Source organism: Bos grunniens, chromosome 8 (genome assembly GCF_055505025.1).
Source record: "Bos grunniens cultivar Pamir isolate PY7600 chromosome 8, Bosgru_T2T1.0, whole genome shotgun sequence".
NCBI classification, from domain to species: Eukaryota; Metazoa; Chordata; class Mammalia; order Artiodactyla; family Bovidae; genus Bos; species Bos grunniens.
The window spans coordinates 60,438,550-60,466,353 of record NC_141172.1 but is presented as its reverse complement, the minus strand read 5'-3'; the positions used below and the strand labels follow the sequence as shown (position 1 = coordinate 60,466,353).

General features: G+C 41.6%; 2 protein-coding genes across 3 annotated transcripts; one reads left to right on the top strand and one right to left on the bottom strand.

Moving 5' to 3' along the window:
* Window positions 1-630: 630 nt before the first annotated feature.
* On the bottom strand, window positions 631-22,217 carry LOC147367189 (uncharacterized). Of its 2 annotated transcripts, none has more exons than XM_086415961.1 (5): window positions 21,458-22,217; window positions 8,860-9,042; window positions 6,122-6,221; window positions 4,245-4,375; window positions 631-1,995 (listed from the first exon to the last, which is right to left on the bottom strand). In XM_086415961.1, the coding sequence occupies exons 1-5, from the start codon at window positions 21,512-21,514 to the stop codon at window positions 1,702-1,704; spliced, it is 765 nt and encodes a 254-aa protein (XP_086272087.1). In that variant the 5' UTR covers window positions 21,515-22,217; the 3' UTR covers window positions 631-1,701. The 2 variants fall into 2 exon arrangements, with proteins under 2 accessions (XP_086272087.1, XP_086272088.1); XM_086415962.1 differs by lacking the exon at window positions 21,458-22,217 and adding an exon at window positions 19,955-20,242.
* On the top strand, window positions 21,995-26,681 carry EXOSC3 (exosome component 3). Its single transcript, XM_086415960.1, has 4 exons — window positions 21,995-22,333; window positions 23,060-23,209; window positions 24,982-25,133; window positions 26,227-26,681. The coding sequence occupies exons 1-4, from the start codon at window positions 22,010-22,012 to the stop codon at window positions 26,426-26,428; spliced, it is 828 nt and encodes a 275-aa protein (XP_086272086.1). The 5' UTR covers window positions 21,995-22,009; the 3' UTR covers window positions 26,429-26,681.
* Window positions 26,682-27,804: the final 1,123 nt, after the last annotated feature.

Here is a 27,804-nt window from a genome sequence, read left to right as displayed (position 1 = left end):
GCTAAATACATAGAATTCATTTGCAGAAAAAGCTTAACTGGAACTGGGGTGTTTCTTGAGGAGAGAAGGAAAGTCTTCAAGGAAGGGAACCTTGAGGTATAAGAAGAGGTAGGTGTAAGAAATGACAACCCTTCCGGGCCTTGGAGCTTCCCTGGTGGCTCAGCTGGTAAAGAATCTGCCTGCAATGCAGGAGACCTGGGTTCGATCCCTGGGTTGGGAAGATTCCCCTGGAGAAGGAAAAGGCTACCCACTCCAGTATTGTGACCTGGAGAATTCCATGGATTGTATAGTCCATGGGGTCACCAAGAGTCAGACACGACTGAGAGACTTTCACTTTCCAGGCCTTGAGCAAGAACTGAGTTATAGAAAGCTGTGATTTGGTGATGGTTTAGGATAGTCTGAAAGATGCCAGGAGGAAAGGAATGATATTTAGACAGGGCTGAACATTCAGCAGGTCCTCCCACCAGCAAAGTTAGTAGTTACTCAATAAGCTGACTGAAACATGGGCAAGAAGCAAGTGTCTGGTGTTCAGAGAAGATCAAGGGAGGCATTCTTCTGGAGATATTCCTTGTGTAAGGGTTAGAGGTCTGTTTTATGATTAACAAATAATGTCCCTTAGTGACCCACAACTTCTGACTGCAACAAATATTTATTAAAGGTCCTCTGCTTGATTCCAAGTTATGGCCAATGGCTAAAATTTCTTTGGTCTACAAAACTTTGACCATGATATTCACCAACATTATTAACTTGCTCAGTAAGTAAAATAAAACTCAACTTTCTTTCCTTTGTCTGCCTCCTTCCCTCAAAACTCAATGTTAAAAGGTTACATATTACAAAGTATTTAAGATATAATTCCAACAGAGCTCTGCAACAAGAGTTGTGCTGTCTCAAGATAATCAGGTTTCACAGTTCAGGCAATTCAAAATTAACTCACTATTGCTCCCAAACTGATTAAGAACTGTTCATTGGCAACTTAGAGAATCTAAAGAAATCCAATGGAAACAAAAACATTTTGTAGGTTTGCATGTACGTGTAAAAGTTAGATAGCGAAAATGATTTCTGAAAAGTTAAGATACCCACAAATCTAAAGTAGTGGTTGTGGTAACCATTTAGCAATATTAGGTTTGGGGTTTTTTTCTTACACTTCTACTTAAAATGTTTCACCATTATTTTAAAACCTCTGTCAAAAAAATAAAAATCACTAGAGGTTACCAGAGAAGGCATTAAAGACAGAACAACTCTATGCATGCTTCTATTTACCTGCCTTTCAGAGCCCTTAAATACCACTGTGTTAACAAGAAATCTATTTCAAACTGCAGTCTATAGACTAATTTCTATGCAATGCTATTTTTTAAAAAACTAAAAAATGTTCAACTTCAACTGCTGAAATTCACAGATATCAATTCAATAGAAATGCCTGAAGCATCTTCTGAAATCCTTTGCCCCAATACTCTTTTCTAATCCCGATGTGCCTTTCCAATCACAACAAAAGTAAAAAAAAAAAAAAAAAAGCAAGCAAAAGCACATGTGATATCCATCACATGTCCTTTTAGCATCAATCTCATTAAGGAGGCAGAGAACAAATTTGTTTACTTTCTTCCCTATCCGTTGACTAAACATTTTTTTAAAAATTATTTCCCAACTGGTGTCTTATAATGAAATGTGCTAGGAATGTAAACACTGGCCTTTCTGTTCAGGCTTTTATATTTCAGGAGCAGCAGGTTCACTCCTGATGTCTTTGACATCATTGGTTCTGCCCATCAAATAGAATTCTTTGTTGGGAACAAGATTGACAAAATGAGCAAGGCGGTTGGACATGGCATAAAAAGCTGAAATTGCAGCTATATCCCAGGCATCTTCCTGGTTGAAGCCATGCACCTCGAGCTTTTTGAAATGGTCATCTGTTATGTCATCAGCTTGGGAAATAGCAAGTGCAAATTCCAGCATTGCCTTTTCCCGGGCAGGGAGGTCAGACTTTCTCCAGTTGATACAGACCTGTAAGAAAACACACAGAGGCAGAATCTCTGTCCATCACAACATAGCCAATAAAACACATGGCCTAACAAAAGAAGCATTAATGAAAAAACCTAAGTCAAAGTAAAGAGGTGAAGTGAGGCCAAAATAAACTTTACAGACAGGAAGTATCTTGGTCAAGTTCAATATAATGCAAACCTGGAACTCTAGCTCTGCCAGGAAATCTTTGCTCACTCCAACTGCAAGTACTTTTTTCTCCTCTAAACACCCATAGCATCAAAAACCTCGGAACCAAGATTCAGAGACTCCTAATACATAAGGGCCTGCAAATATCAACCTTTTTGTATGAGAAAAGTGAAGCTCAGATAATTATCCCTTTATCCCCATTTAAGTATCAGCTATTAATTTGCAAAATTAATAGCTGATACTTAAGCAATGACTATGTGCTAAGAATGTGCTCAATGCTTCATATTCATTATCTCATTTAATTCTTATAAAAATCCTAGGAAGTAATGTTTTTTATTAGTCACTCCCAATTTTACTGGCAAAGAAACTGAAGCTCAAAGAGTTCACACACTTTCCCAAGGTCACACAGCTAGAGTGGCAGAGCTGGGATATGAATCCAAGTATATTTGATTCCAGTGACTATACTGATAATCATTACCCTTACTAAAGCAAAATACTGGAAACCATTAATGACCTGGGGTTTCCCTGGTGGCTCAGACAGTAAAGAATCTGCCTGCAATGCAGGAGACCTGAGTTTCAATCCCTGGGTCAGGAGAAGAGAATGGCAGCCCACTCCAGTTTTCTTGCCTGGAAAATTCCATGAACAGAGGAGTCTGGTGAGCTACAGCCCATGGGATCACAAAGAGTCGGACACACTAACACACACAAACTACCTAAAAATCGGAAGAACAGTTGAGCAAATGGTGTGATAGTACATCCTATGATCATTAGGGAGACTATGTTTGAGACTGGTCCTGGATGAGCACAGTTCTGGTGAATAAGCAGGCGGCTCTGAGAAGGGCAAAGGTGATGATATACCTGTCTTGTTTAGCTTTTGGCTGGCAACAGAGGCCCTTGGAACAATTTTCAAGGTCTCCACTCAGGTGGGGTCAGGAAGGAAGGTTGGAGGATTAGAAAAGACTGATGACTCTCCCTCAGGAATAAATGCATAGAACAGAAACATCTGTTTCTGAAGAAACATCTGGCTCAGATGATCAGGAATTTCACTGTAGGGATGAGCAGGGTTTTGTAAGCTTGGTGACAAACCCATGTTTACTGTGTCTTTATCCTCGGTTCATTTCTCTGGGAAGAATTAGCACGACCTCTGACATTCAAACAGCCTGACTCTGGATGAAACAAGAGTAAGCTGCTGGCTGGGGGGTTGAGACCCATTTTACAACCAGTCTTGGTGGGAAAGAGCAAGTAGGGGCAGTTCCAGAATGGGAGACTGACAAGCCCAAGCTTGGGGCCAGCTGTACGAAGTAAAAGAAATCTTAAATCACCAGTCCAGGTTCAATGCATGAGACAGGGTGCTCAGGGCCAGTGTACCAGGATGATCCTGAAGGATGGGATGGGGAGGGAGATGGGAGGGGGGGTTCAGGATGGGGAACACATGTACACCCATGGCTGATTCATGTCAATGTATGGCAAAAACCACTACAATACTGTAAAGTAATTAGCCTCCAATTAAAATAAATTAATTAAAAAAAAAACTGTTTAGAGCCCATTAGGAATAACTAGTGGATAGACTAAACTCACAAGGGCTTCCCTGGTGGCTCAGACAGTAAATAATCTGCCTGTAATGCAGGAGATGCAGGTTCAATCCCTGGTCGCGAAGATCCCCTGGAGGAGGGCATGGCATCCCATTCCAGTAGTCTTGCCTGGAGAATTCCGTGGACTGAGGAGCGTGCTGGGCTACAGTCCACAGAGTCACAAAAAGTCAGACACGACTGAAGCAACTGGACATGCACGCATAGACTAAATTCATACTGGAAAATGCATACTATACAATGTAGCAGAGAGAGTGTAAACTTTGAAAGTGGACTCTGCCATTCTAGTTGTGCACCCCACATTAATTCCAGGTCTGAACCTCAAAGGTAAAAGGGTTATAATAAGGTTCAACTTAGGGAGTTGTGTGCATTTAAGAGAATGTCAGGTCTGGCACAAGGCTAGAGCTTAGCTATCCCTTTGTCCCAAACATCACGTGCACACAGAAGCAGGTGGGCACAGGAATGGGAAACTGTCATGGGGAGGTGGGCACTCACCTGGTCAGAGAGCACTGGGTTCTTCGAAAAGACCCTGTACAGGGCACTGTGGACAACCACGCTATATGAGCACCTGTTGGCCAGGCTGGTCACCAAAATGATGAGTTCCTTGTCAGCTCTGCTGAGCTGGCCTGGGGAGGGAGAAGAGAGAAGAGCTGCCGTAAGCCTGGAGAGCAGCTCAGAGGAACCTAAACAGGCTCAGCCATATTTTAGCAAGTTGCCCACCTATCTGCTCACTTATTCATTCCCAGTCCTGTGCTATGAGCTAACCTTTTTTATTTTCTTCACAATACTTAACACTTTCTGAAGTCAACTTGTTCTTTTAAGTTGTTCACTGTTTTCTCCTCTCTGGAATATACTTGAAAATCTATGCATTTTTCTGATTCGTTCACCACTGTATACCTAGAGGAATGCTTAACAGATAATAGTTGCTCAGAAAATACGTGAATGAATTACTAGTTCAAGAAGTATTTTCTTAAAAAAAAAAAAAAAGTATTTTCTGAGGCCCATCAGGTACTAGACACTTTTTGAAAAGAAGGTTAAAAAAAAAAAAAAAGACATTTTCCAACCTCAGGGGCCATGCTACCTCTAGGTAGAGAAAGGCAGAGAAGGGGAGAGTCCACTTTGGTACCTGGTACCATCTGGGAACTTTAGATAATCTTCACAACAGCTCTGTAGAGGAGGTATTAATACCATTTTACTAGTTAGAAAACCAAAGCACTGAGACATTTAAGTACTCTGTTGAAGCTCACATCATGATTTATGGCAGAATCAGATCTGAACACAGGACCTATCTCTTCCCTCTAGGATGGAGAGGCTGAGGCAGTTGTGGAAGATACAGCAGACAGCACTCTGCATGCCACTGGAAAAGGACAAATGAGGGAGGCTGTGGGAGGTCAGAGGAGAAAGAGTCCCTCATAAGTGAAGGCAGGTGAGATGGACTTTGATGGAAAGTTCAGATTCACAAAGCATGGATAGGAGACAAGGCAGCCCAGAGGCAGAGTAAAGTGTGATCCAAGTTAAAAAGGAGAGATATCATGAGACTGGAGTGCTTTGGAGAGTAAAGCATAATTCACAGTTCACTTTGACTTGAATGGACAGAACATGAAGAGAGGCTGAAGGAAATGAGGCTGGGAGGCAGGCTGCTGTCAAGCCATAGAGAGTCATGGTGACAGGCTGCCTCCCATCTCTGCTGCTCACTCTTCCTTTAATAATAAAATCCCTTAGTTTTATCTGGGCACATGGCCAGAGAGCCTCCCTTGCAGCTAGATGTGAGGCAAGTCTAGCCAATGGGAGGTAAATGGAACTGATGGGTGTGGCTTCCATGTCATGACCATAAAGGAAGGGATATGTGTCTACACATACCCTTCTTTCTTTTTCTGCAGGTAGTAGTGGTAAATCCACATAAGCATGTAAGCAAGGGCAATTCCAGATAGCAAACAACACTACACTGCCCCTCAGAAGCTCATGTGAGACTACAGGAGAGACAGAGAGAAAAATACCTTGTTTAAATCAATGTGTCTTTGGTCTGAGCAACAGCAGCCTAACCTGAATCCTAAGCAAGAAATCCATGATTACTGGTCTAAAGTCCTTGAACTTTATCCAGGGTGTTGTAGGGAGCCAGAGAGGGCCTTTGAGCACAAAGAAAGTCGAGCCAGAGTTATTATCTAACTTATTTCCGTTCTATACCTATAACCATCAAGTAACATTCAGACCTCAGTGTCAGAATCCAGACAATGTCTCTGCCAGCTCCAGTCCTTCTGAGCTTCTCCCTAGCTCCAGAGTAATCTGGGACTATGTGGGAATGAACTCTAGCAAGCAGGCACCTGGATCTTATCTAAAAATGACTTAGCACTTCCCCCGTGCCCCCCACTTACCTGTTTTCTTGTTACAGATCACATTGTAATAAGCAAAGAAGGCTCTGAATTCCAATGGCCGGTGAGACAACACTTTAAATACATTTGGTAAAAATCCTGTCTGCAGGGAAGGAGAGAAACAGGGAAATGTAAAATGACAACTAAGAACAGGATTGGCAAATAGTAACTGGTAGTTCCCATACTGTCTGCTGAATGCCAGATGCAGTCTTAAGAAGGCCACAGCCTTGTGTCAAAGCACAACCCACACGTCCTTTCACGTTTTAGGGGATTATAAGGGTTACTTCTAAAGGCATATGTAATTTCTTTTTAGTAAGGCATTTTATAAAATTTAGAGAGTTGTATGTAAACTAAATGATATTTCTTAGAATTTAGGCTATACTTATTACCTCCCTTTTCACAGAGGGGCTGATGGTGCTCATTTATTTCTAAGAATTAAATCAGTAACAAGCCTTGATATTAGTAAAGTTCTGTAAAGTTCTTTCATACATCCAATCTCATTTTTTCTTCTCTACAACTCTCTAAGGTAGGTAAGGCAAGGATCATTATCCCAGTTTACAGATAAGGAAACTAAGGCCCAGAGAGGTTGACTGACTTGCACAAGCCAAACCAAATCTAAGAGGCATGTTTGCAATTTTGACATTGGGTTTTCTTTTCTTTTTTAAAAAAAGATATTTATTTACTTATTTATTTGGTTGCTCTGGGTCTTTGTGGCACATGGAATCTCTGATCTTGGCTGTGGCTCAATGTCTTAGTTGCAGCACACAGGATCTTTAGTTGTGGCACGTGAACTCTTAGTTGTAGCATGTGGGATCTAGTTCCCTGACCAGGGATGGAACCCAGGCCCTGTGCGTTGGGAGTACAGTCTTAGCCACTGGACCACCAGGGAAGTCCCTCAGTATGTTTTCCAATGGGATGCTATGGCAGAAAACTATTGACTGCTTCCCAGTAGCCATTTCTTTCCTCTTCCCTTGACAGTGGATACTGGACATTGTTCAGATATCAGATTGCCATGGGCTCCAGGGAAGGTTAAACCCTTCCCCAACCTCACTGGGTGAATCCTGATTGATCTAAACCAATTATAGTGATTCTATTCTACTTGTCAGTGATTGGCCTAGGAATGGGCATGTGACACCATTATGCCAAATGAGAAATGAAGGGAAATCAGCTGGGAGACTTCTCTCCCCAAAAGGAATATGAGAAAAGGGTGTGACCTCCACATCCATTCTAGGAGCTATGCAAGGACGTAATGTTTGCTGCTGTTATACCCAGGAACCAGGAGGTCACAAGTCTGAGCACACAGTTCTCATATCAAGGAAGTCAGAGCTAAAAAAGGCAAAGAACTTGATCCTTGATATCACTGAGCAACTGGATTAACAATCCAGAAATCACCCTGTGTCTGGACCTACTGTTAATACAAGACACTGAATTGTCCTTGCTGTTATATCAACTGAATTGGATTTTCTGTTATCTATAGCTGAAAGCACTCTAACTGATAATAGAAGCTAAAGTTCATTACTGATCTAGAAGACATGGTAAAAGAACCATTTATGTCTGCTGAGGCAGGAGCTAGGGAAGAGGTGATGATGTGAGGAGGTACAGACAGGTACTGAGAGAGAGGCTGGGGGCTCCAAACCTTTCCCACCAGAGCAGCTGGGTTTCTATATACTTATAAATGGATTTACATACAAGATTCTGTCTGGAAAAAAAATCCACAAAGTTTCAGCACCAAGTTTCAAAAACAAAGTTTAGAGTAAATGTCTGCATTCAGACAAGGGTTTTATAATTTGACAATATAAACCATCAACTTTAAAGAGTACCCTTGGACTTCCCTGGTGGTCCAGTGGTTAAGAATCTGTCTGCCAATGCAGGGGACACAGGTTCGATCCCTGGTCATAAAAGATCCCACAGGCCTCAGGGCAACTAAGCCTGTGTACAACTACTGAAGCCTGCACACCTAGAGCCCCTGTTCCACAACAAGAGAAGCCACTGCAATGAGAAGGCTGCATACTTAGCTCCTGCTCACCCCAACTAGAGAAAGTCCACATGCAGCAACACAAAACCCAGCACAGCCAAAAACAAATAAATAAGAAATTTTAAATAATAAAAAGTATCCTCAAGAAATAATTCTGGGATGTTCAAAAAGATATCTGTATAAACATGTTACAAGTCACAAATATCCAAGATTGGGAGATTGCTGAAATAAATTAAAACATCCCTATTATACAGTGCTATATCATGCAGCCATTAAACATGATGTTTTAACCCAGTAAAGTGTTCATGTTAACATGATCTCATTAAAAGAGTTACATGTATATTTATTTTAAAAAAATAGGGAAGAAGTGCTACAAGTGACTGACTTTGGTGGAATTTTTATTTTTGAAATTTTTGCTTATTTTTCTAATTTTTCAATACATAATTGCAGGAAGATCAAGGTACCTCTCACATTTACTGAAGTATCTGGCACGTATCTCATGGTTCTATCTCCACACCATATTATGGCGCTAAAGGGAGCTACAGGTCACAGTGGGCAGAGAACTGAGTGACAGAGTTCCAGAACTTAAAATGGTGTGCCTAAGACAAGAGGAAAAAGTGCATGTTCTTCTGACTGGGAACCCCAAAGGAAGGGCTCATGCACAGTGGGAACTTGGGCAGACCGCGGCAACCAGTTCCAGGGATTACACTCCAGCAAACAAAGGTCTGCACTGGCTGTGGCTCTCTGCATGAGGCAAATGTCTCACCTTCTTTTCTATCTCCTCCATGAGCTCTAAAATGTCAAAAGGCAGGTCCTTTTTGTAGGGAATGGGGTAACGGCTGATGGGTTTGCACTTCTCTTCCTGCTGCTGAGATTCATAAAGGCGCAAGTTCAGGGTCACCAGAGGCAACTTCTTCCAAAATTTATTGGTCACAAGGCGAAGAAGAGACTGAAAGGAAACAAAGACAAGATTGGAATGGGCTACTAAAGGAATGGCTTGGATAGCTTGTTTGTATATCTGGACTTAAAGAAAAAATGGTACCTCCGGGGTCAATTCCCATTAACTACAACCAATTCTTGAGCAATCATGAAATGGATTCTGAGCTCAACAAGAAATAATGCTGTAATCCATTGATAATGTCTGACATGAGAAGAGGATATTGAGGGCATGATAGTCCAAATAACATATCTACAATGCTTGCCTTAAAGCCCAGCTCAGATACCACCTAATAACAATAAAACCTCCTGGGGTTCTTCAACACCATGAAGACTTTCTGAAGCCTTTTAAGACTACCAAATGATGGCCAGGATTTATATATATCATCTGCTGCCAACAGCAATGACAATAACTGTCATATAATGAGCACCTAGTATGTGTCAGGTTTTCTGCATACACTCCCCCAAACTCCCAGCAATCCTGTACTTTACAGATATGAAATCTAAGGATCAGATGGATTACGTCACACAGAGATAAAATTCAGGTCTATCTGACTCCAAAGTCTTCATTATTCTCACTTTACAATCCTGTCTCTTAAAAAAGAATCTAACTAAAAAATATAGAAAACTAAAAACTTTACATTTATTCTAAATGAAAACTGAGAAAAAGCAACATAAACCTAAAAGGGCAACCTCTTTATTTTTTTTACATTAAAAAAATTATAGTTGATTTACAATGTTGGGATAATTACAGCTGAACAGCAAAGTGATTCAGTAATACACACATACATGTATACATACATATATATATATGTACACACTTTTTAATACTTTTCCATTATGGTATATGATAACATACTGAATATAGTTCCCTGTACTATACAGTAGGACCTTGTTGTTTATCCTTTCTATATATAAAAGTTTGCATCTACTAACTGCAGCTTCCCACTGCATCCCTCCCTCAACCCCCTTCCCCATGGCACCCACCAGTCTGTTCTCATGTCCATGATTCTGTTTCTAGATGGGTTCATTTGTGTCATATTTTAGATTCCCATATAAGTGATATCATACGGTATTTGTCTTCTCTTTCTGACTTTCTTCACTTAGAATGATAATCTCTAGTTGCTGCCAATGGCATTATTCTTTATAACAACTGAGTAGTATTCCATTGTATATATGTACCACATCTTCTTTATCCATTCACCTCTCAATGGACATTCCCACATCTTGGCTACTGTGAAGAGTGCTACTATAAACATAAGGATGCATGTATTTTTTTGAATTACACTTTTATCTGGATATCCCAGATAATCCCAGGAGTGGGATTGCTCAAACATATGGTAATTCTATATTTAGTTTTCTAAGGATCTCCATGCTATTTTCCACAGTGACTGCCCCAACTTACATTCCCACCAACAGTGTAGGAGGGTTCCCTTTTCTCCTCATCCTCTCTGCATTTGCTATTTGTAGACCTTTTAATGATGGCCAATCTGACTGGTGTGAGATGGTACCTCACTAGAGTTTTGATTTGCATTTCTCTAATAATTAGAGATTTTGAGCATCTTCTCATATGCCTATTGACCATCTGTATGTCTTCTTTGGAGAAATGTCTATTTAGCTCTTCTGTTAATGGGTAGCCTCTTCATGCATTTTACCATACAAGGTTCTAAAATGGGTGCAAGAAAACAAGATTATGCTTTCCTAGAAAACTCAGTCTGGTCAGTAATCCAACTGTGAAAGATAGTATAATATAGGGCTGTCTGAAGCCTAACTGCCTGGGTCCAAATCTTGACTCTGCTACTTATGTGCTATGTAACCAGAGGCACACTACTTCTCTGTCCCTCCATTTCTTCATCTATAAAGTATGAATTATAATAATACCAACTCATAGAGCTGTTATGAGGATTTAATGAGTTAATACACACAAAGCTCTTAAAACAGAGCCTTGCACTTAGTAAATATTGTGTATTAAATAAAGTGTTACAGGTTTAAAATAAAGGTGTGATTAAAGTATATTGGGTACATTATGGATCTATCAATTGACATTTGCCTATATATTCAGTATGAGACCCACAGAAAAGATCTGGACAGCTCCCTTCACAGAACCCACCTGCCAATACAGGAGACTTAAGGTCTGATCCCTAGGTCAGGAAGATTCCCTGGAAAAGAAAATGGCAACCCACTCCAGTATTCTTGCCTGGAGAATCCCATAGACAGAGGAGCCTGGCACGCTACAGTCCATGGTGTTGCACAGAGTCAGACACAACGGAAGCAACTTAGCAACTTCACATCCTCTGGGGACCCCTGATGGGTTCTATCTACTGTATGTAGCAGCCTACCTGCCTGCCTTTCACATCTGACACCTCACCTATGTGCCAGCATATACATCCTACTAAAGGGGAAGGCCTAGGCTGTGAAACTCTGTAGCTTTTCTACCTTAGTTTTCCCTACCCATTAGCTAGGGTGGAGCAAGTATCTGAGTATCCAGGCCACAGACTGGCCACTGCTCCATGAGGCTACTAGGACAAAAAGCTCTGCCCACATAGATTCATACTCTTTGGGATCTGAACTGGGAAATCAGGAGTGAGCTAGCTGGCAATGAGAGCCGGAGCTGAAAAGTCATGAGGTAAAGCCAGGCCACTGAGGTCATGCTGGTCAGTTATGCACCAAAGGAGCAAGAGAAAAATCAGGAGTAAACGGCAGCTATGAGAGGGAGAAAAGACTCAGGATAGAGGGTCAGGAAGAACACTGGTGGTAGGAGGAGATGCAGACAGACAAAAAGAGGTAGGACTGAGAGCAACTGAGACTTGTTCATGACACAGTTCCCAGGGTCTGGCTGCAGAGGTCCTCTGAGGTACCCAATGACCTCTCAGTTTCAGTTCACACGTAACACGATGCCTACTTTTACAATACTTGAGACAGGACTTACGCATTGCCAAGAAAAATCACAATGACAAGAAAGAGAAAGCAAACATGTCTTCTCAATCGATGAACCTTCTCTAACCCAAAGAAAACAAGGGAATCAGAAGTAAAGAGCTCCTATCACATAAGCTTATTTCAAAAATAAACAAAAAGTAAACACTCATAAAATGCTTAATACATGCCTAATATTCTGGCTGCTTTATCTATATATTATTTCAAGATATGTCGGCACTGTTCTTGTTCTCATTTTAGAAATGAGAAAACATTTCTCATTCTCTGTGCCATCTCAAAATAGGCACAGGAAGGATAAGTCACAAGAGCCTACAAGTCACAGAGCAGGATTCAACCCCAGGCAGCCTACCTCCCATGTCCACGCTTATAATCTTTGTGCTGTGTTGTATATACAAGCTCATTGCCAAGGACAACTACTACTTTTTTTTTTTAGTCCCTAAATCCAAACTAATCTATAAATGTCAGGTCTTGTCCTCCTATTCCCTTGAATGAATGAATGTGAATGTGCAGTCACTCAGTAGTGTTCGACTCTTTGTGACCCCATGGACTGTAAGGGACCTATTCCCTTAAACACTTTCAAAATTTTCATTCTGAACCTTGGATAACCAGAATACTATTTTAAAAGAACAACTTCCATTAGTACTTCACCAGGCTTATTGGCAGGAGCTTTACAGGTACTGTCCTCTGAACTTTAAATGTCACCACTGTATATTCCTCCACTGGGGCACACCAGACCTCAGCTACCATGAATGAGTTCAGGATCAGCACTGTCACAACTTTTTCAAGAGAAGCTGGAAGTTGAAGTTCAAAATAAGACCTGCTGTCTGCTTGATGATGCAGCAAGAAATAGGACACAGGACTATGCACCTAGCATACCTAGCACAGCAAGGAAGCACCTCCTGTGATTGCGGGTAAAATCAGAAAACACAGCCACCTCCATCTTCCAGTTTCTCAGGGCACTAAGCCCCAGATGCTGGACTTTTCACCTGGAACAGTCACCTCTGAACTGTGCACACTTCTCTGTGGAAGTGGGGAGGGGGCAGCTATGTCCTTGATTCTGTGATTCTATGTCCTTGACTCTTTGCCCTGCTTGTTTGCCAGCTTGATACTACACTGAAATAAAAACAACGTAAAGGTGATATTATTCTTTCCAATCTTTGAACTCATACTGGGTGTTCTGGATTGGCTCATCAGAAATTTTCAAGTAAAATTGCCTGATTATTAACTGTTGACTCAATTGTTTTTCCCATGAGTACAGATGTGGCAGGACTGGTGGCCACTGGGGTTCTATTTTGGCTACATGGAAGTTCACTATAGTAGTCTGCCAACTTTTATGTTTGGAATCTTCCATAATAAAACAAATTTAAAACGATAATTAATTATTTTTTAAAAACCTGTAGGACAAACACATATTTTTAAAAAGTCTGTAAAATGTTAGCTTACATTTTCTAATGTAAAAAGCCAACTGATGAAACCATCTGAGGTATGTACACAGGCACAGTACTTGACATTAGATGAGTGTAAAATGACAGCTGTTATTGGTGAACTATAGGTTAAAACTTTAATTCTGTAAAAATATCAGATACTTCATGATTCTAAAATATAGAGACTGGGTTCCATTTTGTTGTTGCTGGTCAGTCGCTAAGTTGTTTCTTGACTTTTTGTGACCCCATGGACTGCAGCACGCCAGGCTCCCCGTCCTTCGCTATCTCCCGGATTTTGCTCAAATTCACATCCATTGAGTTGACGATGCTAACCATTTCATCCTCTGCCACAGCCTTATTCTTCTGCCTTCAACCTTTCCCAGCATCAGGATTCCACTACCAGTGTAGTTCAGTTCAGTTCACTCAGTCGTGTCTGACTCTTTGCAACCCCATGGACAGCAGCATGCCAGGCCTCCCTGTCCATCACCAACTCCCAGAGCCTACTCAAACTCATGTCCATTGCATCAGTGATGCCATCCAGCCATCTCATCCTCTGTTGTCCCCTTCTCCTCCTGCCTTCAATCTTTCCCAGCATCAGGGTCTTTTCCAGTGAGTTGGTTCTTTACATCAGGTGGCCAAAGTATTGGAGTTTCAGCTTCAGCATCAGTCCTTACAATGAATATTCAGGACTGATATCCTTTAGGATGGACTGATTTGATCTCTCTGCAGTCCAAATACTCTCAAGAGTCTTTTCCAAAACACAGTTCAAAACCATCAATTCTTCAGCACTCAGCTTTCTTTACAGTCCAACTCTCACATCCATACATGACTACTGGAAAAACCATAGCTTTGACTAGACAGACCTTTGCTGGTAAAGTAATGTCTCTGCTTTTTAATATGCTATCTAGGTTGGTCATAGCTTTTCTTCCAAGGAGCAAGCATCTTTTCATTTCATGGCTGCAGTCACCATCTGCAGTGATTTTGGAGCCCCCCAAAATTAAGTCTCTCACTGTTTCCATTGTTTCCCCATCTATTTGCCATGAAGTGATGGGACCAGATGCCATGATCTTAGTTTTCTGAATGTTGAGTTTTAAGCCAACTTTTTCACTCTCCTCTTTCACTTTCATCAAGAGGTTCTTTAGTTCTTCTTTGCTTTCTGCCATAAGGGTGGTGTCCTCTGCATATCTGAGGTTATTGATATTTCTCCCGGCAATCTTGATTCCAGCTTGTGCTTCATCCACCCTGGCATTTCACATGATGTACTCTGCATGTAAGTTAAATAAGCAGGGTGACAATATACAGCCTTGACATACTCCTTTCCTGATTTTGAACCAGTACAGCACAATCCAAAAAGAAAAAATCGGTACACTGGATATCATCAAAATTTAAAACATGCTTCAAAAGACACCATTACAAAGATGAAAAGACAATCCACAGACCAGTAAAAAATATTTGCAAATTATATACTTGATAAGGGATCTGTACCCAAAATATATTTTTAAATATTTTATAATTCAATAAGAAAGCAAATAACACATTTTAATAGTGGGTAAAAGATGTGAATAGACATTTCACCAGATTAGTCATACAAATGGTCATTTAGTACATGAAAAGGTGCTCAACATTATTACTTATTTGGAAAATTAAAAATAAAACCACAATGAATTAGTACTTCATACCCACTTTAATAAAAAAGACAATAACAAGTGTTAGTGAGGATGTGGAGAAACTAGGACCTTTATATACTGGTGGGAGAAATGTAAAATGCTACAGCATCATTAGAAAAGTTTGGCAGTTTCTTAAAAAGTTAAATATAAGTTTATCACAAGCCCAGCAATTCCTATCGTAAGTACTCTATCCTAGAGAAATGAACTTATACATCCACAAAGACTTGTATGCAAATGCTAACAGTATTATTCATTAGAGTCAAAAAGTGAAAACAACCCCAATGGCCTTCAACTTGTAAACAGATAAACAAAATGTAGTGTATCCATGAAATACTGGGTTGGCAAAGAAGTTTATTTGGATTTTTCCATAAGATATGACAGAAAAACCTGAACAATCTTTTTGACAAACCCAGTAGAATACTATTCAGAAATAAAAAGCAATGAACTACTAATACATTCTACAAACACAGATGAACCTAAATAACATCATGCTAAGTGAAAAAAACCCAGACACAAAGAAACTACATGCTGTATGATTCCATCTATGTAAAGTGTCCAGAAAAGGCTAGAGAGACAGAAAGTGGGTTAGTGGCTGTGTGGAACTGGGGTAGGACAGATGTTGATCACAAATGGACATGAGGGATCTTTTTAGGGTGACTGAGGAGAAGGCAATGGCACCCCACTCCAGTACTCTTGCCTGGAAAATCCCATGGATGGAGGAGCCTGGTAGGCTGTAGTCCATGGGGTGACTGAGGGTTGGACACAACTAAGCGACTTCACTTTCACTTTTCACTTTCATGCATTGGAGAAGGAAATGGCAACCCACTCCAGTGTTCTTGCCTGGAGAATCCCAGGGACGGGGGAGCCTGGTAGGCTGCTGTCTATGGGGTCACACAGAATCGGACACGACTGAAGTGACTTAGCAGCATCAGAGGTGATCTAAACCTGGATTTTGGTGATGGTTGCACTACTAATACATTTACTAAAACTAACTTAATTGTATATTTGAAGTGCATGAAATTTATAGTCTGTATAGCAGTTTTAAAATCCTGCATGTATGGGGGGTATAAAATATCATGTTTAGTTTTAGAGTGAGATTTGGAAAAGGTTTTGCCAGAATGGAAGAAGAGCAAACTTCTGTACCCTGCCATAGTTTTGTTTTTGCCATAGTTGTTTTAAGACTCCGATAACGAAGTAATGCCTAGAGTCTGACCTAAGTGTACAGAAGAAGGGGTGGTTGCCTCTTGGGATAGGGACTAGAGGAACTTTTCTCATCTTCCCATACTGAAACTCTTTAACTCCCCTTCCCCCTACCCCTGGCAACCACCACTGTTTTTTTCCTTTGAAAACCATGTAGACTTTTAAAACTCATCACCTACATTATTTAAAGGGAAATTAGAAGTGAGACACACATTTTCAAGGGTGGGAACCATGTTTTTCCTCAAATATATTGTTTTTAGCCTAGAGCAAAAGTAAACTAAGTAGTTCCTGCAGGCATATGTGACATAAAATATTAATTAAGCTAGAGAATTATCTGACAAGAGTAAGGCAATGGGGCTCTTTCTGGTATAAAACTCCTTCACAGGTATAGAAACTCCTTCATGTGACGACTTTAATATACCAGTTTCTGCATCCCAGGGGTGTGCATAAATTTGGTAGTTTCAGTAGAGACAGATGCAGCATCTTTCTTTTGCCTGTAGATACCCAGTTGTTCCAACACTACTTGGGACAATAGTACTGGAAGATTTTTCTTCCCCCAATGAATCGTCTTGGCACCCTTGTCAAAAACCAATTGACCACAATTGTGAGGGTTTACTTCTGTATTCTCAATTGTATTCTGCTGATCTACATCTATGCTTATGCCTCTGGCTATCTTAATTACTGTAAGCTTTGTAGTAAATCTTGAAAACAGAAGTATAAATCCTCCAAATTCATTCTTTTTCAGTTTTTTGGGGGGAGGCTTTGGTGCTTCTCTAGGTCCCTTGCATTTCTATCTAAGTTTGAGGATCCATTTATCAAATTTTGCAATGAAGACAGAGATTTTGACAGGGACTGCTTTAAATCTGTTTATCACTAATTCATCTGATCCATGAACATGAGGGTACCTTTCCATTTATTTAGATCTTTAATTTCTTTCAACAGTGTTTTGTAGTTCCCAAGGTTTTAAGGTTATTTCTTTCATTAAATTTATTCCCAAATGTTTAATTCTCTTTCCTATTGTAAAACAGATTCCTTAGAATTTTATATATACCAGATCATAGCACCTGCAAGTTTTACTTCTTTCTTTCCAATCTAGATACCTTTAATTTTTCTTGCCAAACTGCCCAGGATAGAATCTTGAATACAACGTTGAATAGAAGTGAAGAGAGCAGACTTCCTGGTCTTGCTCTTGACCCTTGTTCTTGAAAGAAAGCTTTCATTCTTTCACCATTAATTATGATGTTAGCTGTGGGTTTTTCCATAAATGTTCTTTATTAGGTTTAAATGGTTCCTTTCTAATTCCAGTTTATTGTTTTTTTATCATAACAGGATGCTGGACTTTTCCATATGCTTTTCATCCATGTACTGAGATGATAATGTGGATTTTATTTTATTGATACGGTGTATTATATTGATTGATTTCAGATGTTAAAAGAGCAGGTATTCCTGGGATAAATACCATTTAGTCATGGTATGTAACCTTTTTTGTAGGTTACTGTATTCAGTTTGCTAGTATTTTTGTGTTTATATTGATAAGGAATACTGATCTATGATTTTCTTTTCTTGTGATACCTTTCACTTTGATATTAGGGTAATATTGGCTTCATAAAATGAATTAGGCTATGTTTCCTCCTCTTCTATTTTTGGGGTAGAGTTTGTATTAATGGCTATTAATTCTTTAAATATTTGGCAGAACTCATCAGTGAAGCCATCTGGGCCCAGGCAGACTCTATCTTACTGCTATTACTGATGATAAAACCTCTCATGAGACTCCAGGCCAGTTATCAATGTATTGCCACTCAGCTCTAAAATCACCCTTCACTGCCTGCTCTGAGAAAATGGATCTGGGCCTTTAAAACATTTTTCCTTTGCTATCTATCATGAAGACAACCTTTGTAGGCAGAATACCCTGCAGAAGCACTGCAGAAGGAATGAGATTTGGTTGGTAGTTCCACTGTGCTCTCTGGCATATTCCTGCAATACCACAGCTTCTGCAGCATCAGCTCCTGTTTGGTTTGGTGGGTGCAATCACCCAGCAGTCAGCAGTTTCCCCTAGCATGCAATTAGGCAGTTTTATAACAGATGCTTCCAAGAAACACCTCCCCAGGAGTAGCTTTCCCTCGCATCCTAGAAATGCCAGCAAGTTCTGAAGGGTTGATTTCCAGCAAGTTCCACTGGCACAGATTTATTTCTTTATTGGCTGTGGTGGGTCTTCATTGCTGCATGTGAGCTTTCTCTAGTCGTGGAGAGTTCAGGCTTCTGATTGTGGTGGCTTCTCTTGTGGAGCATGGGCTCCACATGGCATGTGGGCTTTGTAGTTGCAGCTCATGGGGCTCTAGAGCACTGGCTCAGCAGTTGTGGTGCATGGGCTTAGTTGCTCCGCAGCATGTGGGACATTCCAGGACCAGGGATTTAACTAGGTGTCCCTTGCATTGCAAGGTGGATTCTTAATCACTGAATCACCAGGGAAGTCTGGCACAGATTTCTAATGACTTCCTGCCATTTAACAAGCCATAACAATGTCCTATACAACAAGGTCTCAATCAGGCCAGGCCAGTGAAGAGAGTTTGCTTAGGTGAACTAAGTACTAGGAGTAATGGCTGTTCCTTATACCTGCTATTCTTAAACCCTTTAAAGCTCTCTTTAGTTTTCACAAGCCATGATCATTTGTGATTAAAAATGTTTATACCAAACAGATTCTCACTTGTGTAGTGATAATTGTGAGCATTTCATTTAAATTCTTCACTTGAATAAAAATATTAACACTTCCATGGATTCTTTTCCTATTAATTTTTGTATATAAATTAGCATGCAGTTCATTCATCATTTTTAGAAACCTGTTAACTAAACTAATTTAAAGATTCATTCAAATTCTACTTCTTTATGGACATTTATTCTGACTCCCACCTTCCTCCGACATAGAGGTAATCATTTCATCTTTTGTACTCTCGGGGCTGACACACAAATCAGGTTGTTATAGTCAGTTACACTTGGTATTTCCGTGTGGTGACAGTCATCTCCCCCAGGGCAGGGACCAGATTCAGCTGGTTTCCGGGCTCACTGCCCAGCTCAATTCCTGGTCCAGAGCACAAGCTCAACTAGTCTTGACTGAAAGTGCCAAAAACGCCCAACTTCACCAGTCAACAAAGAAAAGTAACCATGAGATAGCACTTTTCCAGCTTCTCAAGTAGCAAAGATTTCTAAACAGGAAGTTCTGGGAAAGAGTTCAGAAGGCCACGGTCTGGACCAACTTTTCCGAAGGGCAATGTGGTTATTTTCTCGAAGGAAACGCTAAGGAATGCGGGGGTATGTCCCAAAGGCAATCGAGGGCGGTACCACTCCTGCTGCACAGGCTCCAGGCCCGCAAGTCCGGCAAACAAGTAGCCGGCCTAATTCACCCTGGTAAATAAGCCCGGAAGACCCCAAGGGCGCGCCATCGACCGCACGGGCCCCCGCCTCCTCTTCATTCCCCAATGGCAGCGGCCACTTTCATACCCAAAAAAGGCTGCATGCGCCATTCTAAAAGCGAACTTCTCAACGAGCCCCCACACCACCCGCGCCCCCTTAGTCCGGGTGCGCAGCTCTGAGCCGGGCTCCGCACACTTGGCTGCGGTCTCGGTTTCCACCCTCTCAGGCGGGTAGACCTCAGCACCCCTGGGCCTGCCAGCCGCGCCGGCCACGGCCACGTGCGCTTACTCACCGCCGGCTGCACGACGCCGAGACGGCAGAGAACCGACATGGCAGCACGCGGCGCACGGACCAGGATGCGTCTAGCGTGCTCCGCCCTCTGGGCGTGTCGCGCAGGGCACCGCCCTCCAGGGGCCTTCGACCCGCCCTCCAAACCTGAGCTTCCGGTCTCAGGTGACTGTTCTTTTCCACACCTATGCTTGCCACTGTGGACTTGGCAATGTACCAGACCAACACCCACGTGCGGACACACCTGCCCGAACTGCCCTTGGTAGACCTCCTCAGCCAGATTTGGGCCACGTTTCTGACAGAGGCTCCTCTATTGACGTGAAGGTGCGTGAGAGACAATCCAAGGATCATTTCCTGACCTCTCTGTCTGGCCTCTCTCTCTCTGTCAATGACCTGAGGTCATTGAGTACCGTACAGCATGGCCTTAGGCCAGCTGCGATAGAGGTAGTCTTGGTCACTGAATACCTGCTCCATGCAGGCCCTCTGGAACTGGGTTGGAGTGGGGAGGAGAGAAAAACTTATTTACGCCATCCCTTCTGCAAAGGTAGCCAAACAAGAACAGCTCTTGAAATAATCTGTCGCAAAACCAGTTACATTTCAGTTGGCCTCTATTATTGTATTTGGGGCTTCCCTTGTGGCTCAGCTGGTAAAGAATTCACCTGCAATGCAGGAGATCTGGGTTCGATCCCTGGGTCGGGAAGATCTGCTGGAGATGGGAAAGATTACCCACTCAAGTATTCTGGCCTGGAGAATTCTATGGACTGTATAGTCCGTGGGGCCCAAAGAGTCTGATACGACTGAGCGACTTTCACTTTCACTTCATTGTATTTAGTTGATTCACCAGCGTCTTATAAAATTGTGAAGATGTTAGAGATGGTCTAAAATCCTAAAAATCTAAAGACTCAGGTTGGAAGCAGATACCTCAAAGAGTTGAGCAGTAGAAATAGAAGACAGCTAAAAGCCATTGGTCAGGGCCACGCCCTCCCAAGTCCCCAGGAGTTCCGACTCCTACTGGATAATCTGACCAATGCTAATTGAAGGTACCAGTTGACAGAGAAAACTGATTTCAAGTGAGAGCCTTGGAAGTCAGAAGGGCAGACCCCATGTGCTATTGATTTGCAATTCAGCTGCTCTTCATCTGGACAACTAAAGCGTGCTCCAAGGAAAACAGTAGCAAAGATTTAACTGCAGTTACTGATTTTCCCAGGCCGTGGAGGGGAAACTCAGTTATACGGAAATATGCATGTGATATGTAAATATTTTCAGGGGGAGGGGGAAGGAAACGCACACCAAAATGTCAACATTCATTTTCATTCATTCATTCACCAGGTATTATTTATTTCGTGCCAGGACCTGCGCTAGAAAAAAAAAAAGGGAGAACTAGCTGACAGCCTGGCAGAAAGACAAACAGGGAGCAAAACTAATGCTTTTCATTTTCTTTCTATTCTTCTCTGGTCTTCCACAACGTCAATAGATAAAAGTTTCCTATGAAAAAGAAAATACTGACCAGTATTCTTGCCTGGAAAAGTCCATGGACAGAGGAGCCTGGCAGGCTGCAGTCCATGGGGTTACATGACTGAGCATGTGTGCATGAGGGTGGAGGGTCACGGGTTGGTAGCAATAAACTGGTAGAACTAAAAAAAAAAGAAAAGAAAAAATACTGAATACTCTATCTGATAAAAGATTAGTGGTCCCTCTGAAGGTAGAGTCAGAAGAGAGAGCCAACTCCCGAAGGCCTGCTCAGTTCCCAAGGTTTCCACGAAACGAAAGGTGGCGAGGTCTCATATCCCACTGTGCATCTCAGACGCCGGGATAGGAGGCTCCGCGACTGACTCAAGCTACGCGTTTCTCCTGCGGACCTGCGAACAGACTGCTGGATGCACGGCCAGCTAATGACACAATCATAGCCATCATGAAGGAACCCGCCGACCCAGCGCGATCGGACTTTGGAAAACAGGTTCAAGTCCCACAAGTCTGTGCTGCCGGAAACGTAAAGTCTTGAGAGGGCTGGCGATTGGTCGCGGAGCCGGAAGCCGGAAACTGTATAGTGACGCCCGTGATGGCCGAAGCAGCGGGTGTTCCAGCGGAGTCCCTGGCTGGCTGCAGGGCGCGGGCAGCGCGGACGGTGCTAGATCAAGTGGTGCTGCCGGGCGAGGAGCTGCTACTGCCAGATCAGGAGGACGGAGACGGCCCAGGAGGTGCAGGGGAGCGACCGCTGCGCCTAAACGCCGCAGCGCGCTCCCGGGGACGCGTGGTGTGCGGCCCAGGCTTGCGGCGCTGCGGCGACCGACTGCTGGTCACCAAGTGCGGCCGGCTCCGTCACAAGGAGCCCGGCAGTGGCAGCGGCGGTGGCGTTTACTGGGTGGACTCGCAGCAGAAACGGGTAAGCTGGGACTCCGGAGGGGTTGTCCGGCCGGGAGAAGGCCGAGGATACTCTTCGGAAGCACGGAAGGGGCCCTGGAGCCTTCCTCTGGTAAGGCTAGCCAAGAGCCACTAGAGTCTTGTGCTTACTTCTGCAATTCCTTTAGAGGGACCGTGAACAGCTGGAACGTGGCCCTAGATGGGCGACCAGTAAAGAAACGAGCCTGGGAATATAAGGGCGCATAAGGGGATAAAGACTGTGAGACGTGGTCATTGTCTTCAAAACCCCATAGGTCAGGGAGCAACAGACTTGCCTTTCGGGGTTCCAAAGAATCAAGTTCAATGAGTGGATGTCACAGGGAGTTCAGTTTCTCTTAGAATAAGTAAGAAATTTCACATAGGAAGAAACTAACAACAGAATGGCCTTGCTTGGTTGAGGACCCCTGTATCACTGGACTCTCGCAAACAAAAGCTAGGGAGTTTCCGATTAAGAATTCAGAAGAAATAAGATGATACAGACTTAAATGAACACTGTTAGAAGCTGGAAATCTGAGAGTTTTATCATGTGATTGGTTTTCTTTTAGGGAGAGTGACATGATTAGGTTTGTTGTAAGGTTTGTATTGATTTGTAAACATGGGTTTTAAAATATTTTCTAAATATTTAACTGATAAACATAACCGCTGAGGACTTGTTGAAGATGTCTTAAAAATGATTGTCATTTATGGTTGTTATCTCATTTTTTTGTAGTATGTCCCGGTGAAAGGAGACCATGTGATTGGCATAGTGACAGCTAAGTCTGGAGACATATTCAAAGTTGATGTTGGAGGGAGTGAGCCAGCTTCCCTGTCTTACTTGGCATTTGAAGGTGCAACTAAAAGAAACAGACCTAATGTGCAGGTAACAACAGGACCTTTGGTTTCAAAAGTAGCAAATATCCATTTCCTAAACAGTCATATATCCAGAAGGCTACCGGAACTGTCTGATTTTCCTAGTGCTATTGGATGATCTTAGAGCATCTTTGTAATCACTCCAGGCTTCAAGAGTTCTTTCAGATGCTCCACCTCTGGGACCAAAGCCACATACTTAGTTTACATTTGCTATGTTGGGGGATGTTTTCATCTCTGCTGAATTGAAAGGTTGTATCTGTTGTTTGTTACATCCATATACACTGGACAAAGAAGTAAGCCAGAGGCTTAGGGAGGAAGGAAGGAACAGTGGTGGAAATTGCCACATCACTCATCCGTCTTTCCTGGATGTGGGTCCTGGGACTTGTATCTCACCGTTTCAGTTACATCACTGTTTCCCAACAATCCCATTTTGCAGCTGACAAGAGAAGCAGTCTTGCTACTTCAAGTTTCAACTTGGGCTTTTCAGGTAGCATGGCCACACTCTTCCTGTCCATCCAAGCCAGAAATTTGGAGGTTTCTTTGCCTTTTCTCACTCATCCCTCGTGTCAAGTCTCTCTGATTTGCCACATGTCCACCCCTTTATGTCCACTTTGCAAGTTCAGGCCTTGGCTGTCTCTTGACTGGACTTAAGTCAGTGACCTCCTTAGTAACATCCTACCTGTACACTTCTGCCCCTTCATCCAGGCTTTTAAGAGCTGACAGCCTCTCATACCCCTTTCTGCAAAAGAAAAAGTTCTTCAAAGCCTACATATTACTATTTCCAGAGGTCTTCCCTCATCCATAATTATATCTCCATGTGGCCCTGCCTGAATTACACCGAACTATTTAAGAGCACCACTCAATTCATAATCTCCTGCTCCTGTAATGCTGTTCCCTCTGTCTGGACTGCTTTATCCTCTTCTCAACCTGTGGAACACATTCTGGTCTTTCAAGACCCAGGCTGAGCACCACTACCCCTCTGTAAAAACATCCCTAATTCTCAGTCATTTTTCTTACTTACTGGATTCAGCTGTGAATGAAGTTTGTTTACATATATATCCCCACTGCCCTCTGAAACTAAATGCTTCTAAAAGGCAGAGCATGTTCTCTCTAGTTCCTTGAGTAACCAGCAGTTGTTGGTACTTAATGAAACAAGTACCATAGTTTTTCTTCATTTCCATAGTTTTTGTCATTTTGAAGTTTAACTCTTGAGGCTTTTAAAGTAATTATTGTATGGAGAACAGTCAATGAATTGCCAGTGTTCTGTTTGCTTTGAACAATTTGCATGCCAGGGGTTGTTGCTTGTGTAGTTCCCTAAAGCAGTGCTGTGCAATAAAACTCTGTGGTGATGCTAGTGTTTTACATATGCACTGAGTATTATGGGAGCCACTAAGTCACACATGGCTATTGAGCATTTGAAATGTGGCTAATGCAACTGAAAAACTGCATTTTAAGTACATCGTTTTAATTAAATGTAAGTTTAAATAATTACATGTGAGTAGTGGCTACTGTAGTTGACAGTGTAACCCCAGTGGGCACTCTGGCTTTGCTGAGGCTCCCAGTCTGGGGATTTTCTGGGAAGGGAAGGGTGAGGGTACATGCTTTAATTTGCCTTCTTTTAGGACACAACTCCAGCAGGACTGTGAGAATCCTGGAGTGTAGTCTGTTATTTAACCACAGAATTGCAGATGACTGGCATTGACGCCTATTGAAAACAGCCAATAGCAACACCTGTAGCATAGTTTGCTGAGAAGAAATGATGTTTTTTAATTATCATTGTAGGTCGGAGATCTCATCTACGGCCAATTTGTGGTTGCTAATAAAGACATGGAACCAGAGATGGTCTGTATTGACAGCTGTGGACGAGCCAATGGAATGGGTGTGATTGGACAGGATGGTCTGCTTTTTAAAGTCACTTTGGGCTTAATTAGAAAGTAAGTCTGATGCTTTCCAGCTTGCCTGTTGTCTTTTATATTATACCTTCTTAGAAAGCTGACTAATCTTTGGCTATAACAATGGCTGTTATCTCTTCAAAGTTAAAAATCAGTATCCATTTTAGCACAGTTGTAAACTCTTGCATTTGCATTTAGCCCCATCCTCTCAATGTGAATAGATAAAATTCAGACATATTTGTCATTATAGTTTCTGTATTGATATGGAATCTGGACTTCTCTGCTGGTAGGCCAGTTGTTCCTTATATATACTCAGACCAAATGTGAAAACTGGCGTTCCCCCTTCTAAGTTACTTGAATACAGATGCAATTTATTATCTGTATTTTATTAATACAAAATCATATTTCTCTTATAATGGGAGCCAAATTAAGCTAGAGTGATGTGACCCTCAGACTTATGCAGACATTTACAAAAGGCTCCTGCTTTACTGTTCTTTTAATAGTTCCCAGAGGCAGATTCTCTTTGTTAGGTTTAGATCTTCACCTACCCAAAGCTATGCCCTGTTAAAGGGCTTTACTCCTAAAGCTGAGGTTCGCAGCTATCTTCCATATCTCTCTTTGCTACTTATTTTGCAGATTTGCAGAATTAGTTCAGGACATTTAAAGAAGCATGTTATTAACCAAGCAACATTTTGTGGTTTGAAAGAGTCAACACTCTCCTCCAAGTATTGAATTTAATACCTAAGAATAATTTACATGGTCAGGAAAACAAGGTTAAAGTGTTCTTTTAGCACCAGAGACAATAAAAAAGCTACAGTTCTTAAGTCTAGAATTAAGGTGCTCTGACAATGTGAAGGAAGAACTTTATATGTTTTTTTGTGAAGTTGGTGGCATAGGGAGATTGGTTTCTTTAGAGGATAGCCCACCATTGTGACCTCTGGTATACCTGTAAGTTATAAAGCTTCTTGGAAGAAAAAGGGGAGTAGATGTTTTCATGTGCCTTGTTGTTTTGCAATGATGTTGGTGGAGCTCTGAGTGACTGGGGAGAACTGCCCAGAAAAGGAGTCCCCTGAAGTAAAGTCAAGGCACACCCTGTCACTTAATAAAGTTTTGTTTTCTTTCCCTTCCTCACCAGGCTGTTAGCTCCAGACTGCGAAATCCTACAAGAAGTGGGAAAACTCTACCCCCTGGAGATAGTATTTGGAATGAATGGAAGAATATGGGTTAAGGCAAAAACCATTCAGCAGACTCTGATTTTGGCAAACATTTTAGAAGCTTGTGAACACATGACAGCAGATCAAAGAAAACAAATCTTCTCCAGATTGGCAGAGAGCTGAAGACCTATGTGGGCTTTTTTATGGGTCAGCTGAACCAAGAGACTGGGTTTCCTGGGGAAAAGGTTTCTCAGGTGAATTCCACATTAAATCTTCAGGAGACAAGATGTGAATGTACATATTGTCTATTATAGTGCTAAATAAAATATTTTTATAAAAAAGTTACTGGTTGCCACCCAGATTCTTATGGGTGAGAAAAATCATGAAGCCATGATGTAGTTTTTTGTTTTTTTACAATAAAGTTTACTAACAGTTACTGTTACGGTTTATTTGATGTTAACTATTACTTTGCTAGAGTGTAGCTTCTGTAAGTGGAAGTGAGCATTAAGATAAAACTATTTTCTGATAGTAAAATATGTTCACCAAAGAAAATGCAGAATACATAAAAAAATATAAAGCAAACAAAAACCACCTGTAATCCCACTATTTAGTGGGTGAGTATGTAGCAGCTAACAATTATTGGTTCCAAGTATTTTGCATGGATTAATTCACTTAGTAACTGCAAAGACATTTAACTTTCTAGTTGAAGAAACTGAGGCATGGATTAACTTGGCCTACATTCTCAACTACTGTATGTGAATGTATGGTTTTCAAATTGGAACTACAGGATTATACTCTATATACCACTCCATTGTATACTTTGTCCACATTAAACAACATGTAATATATTTTGTGACTGCTATTAAAAATTCAATAGTTGTATAATATTTCATTTTCATGTTATAGGATATTTTAGATATGTGTAGTTTTTTATTGTTCTATAGATAACACTATAATGAAGGTCTCTGATTCCAAGTCTAGCCAGATCTTACTTTGTTAAAATCATTTCTGGGAAGCCAAACAAAAAACTACTTGTGGGTTTTGAAAAAAAAACGAGGTTTGTGAGGGAGTCAGAGAGGAAATTTGCATTTTAAGCAAAGCCTTTAAAGGTGAAAATGAAGCCTGACAGATGATCCAGGTCAGTGGTTCTGTTAAGAGACCTAGTTACAGACCCCTGAAGCCTATCCATAGGTTCTTTCCGATGACAGATTATAGAACACATTCAGTAAGTTGATAAAGACCAAGGATTATAGAACACATTCAGTAAGCTGATAAAGACCAAGGATTATAGAACACATTCAGTAAGCTGATAAAGACCAAGGAGCATTATGTATTCCTAAACATGTTTCCTGAAGACTGGGCCATTTGTAAGTAGTAAAAAGACACTGATAAAATATATCAAGTGATCACAGCTCTTGAGGAACTTAAATTGTGAAGGAGAGGGGACAGAGCAGAAAAGTAACCTTTTGATTCTTCTAAGATATAGAATACATTTTCTGAACTTGCTAGCAGCTAAATTAACAAGTTTACTAACCCAAACTGGCTAGAGTAACTGAAGC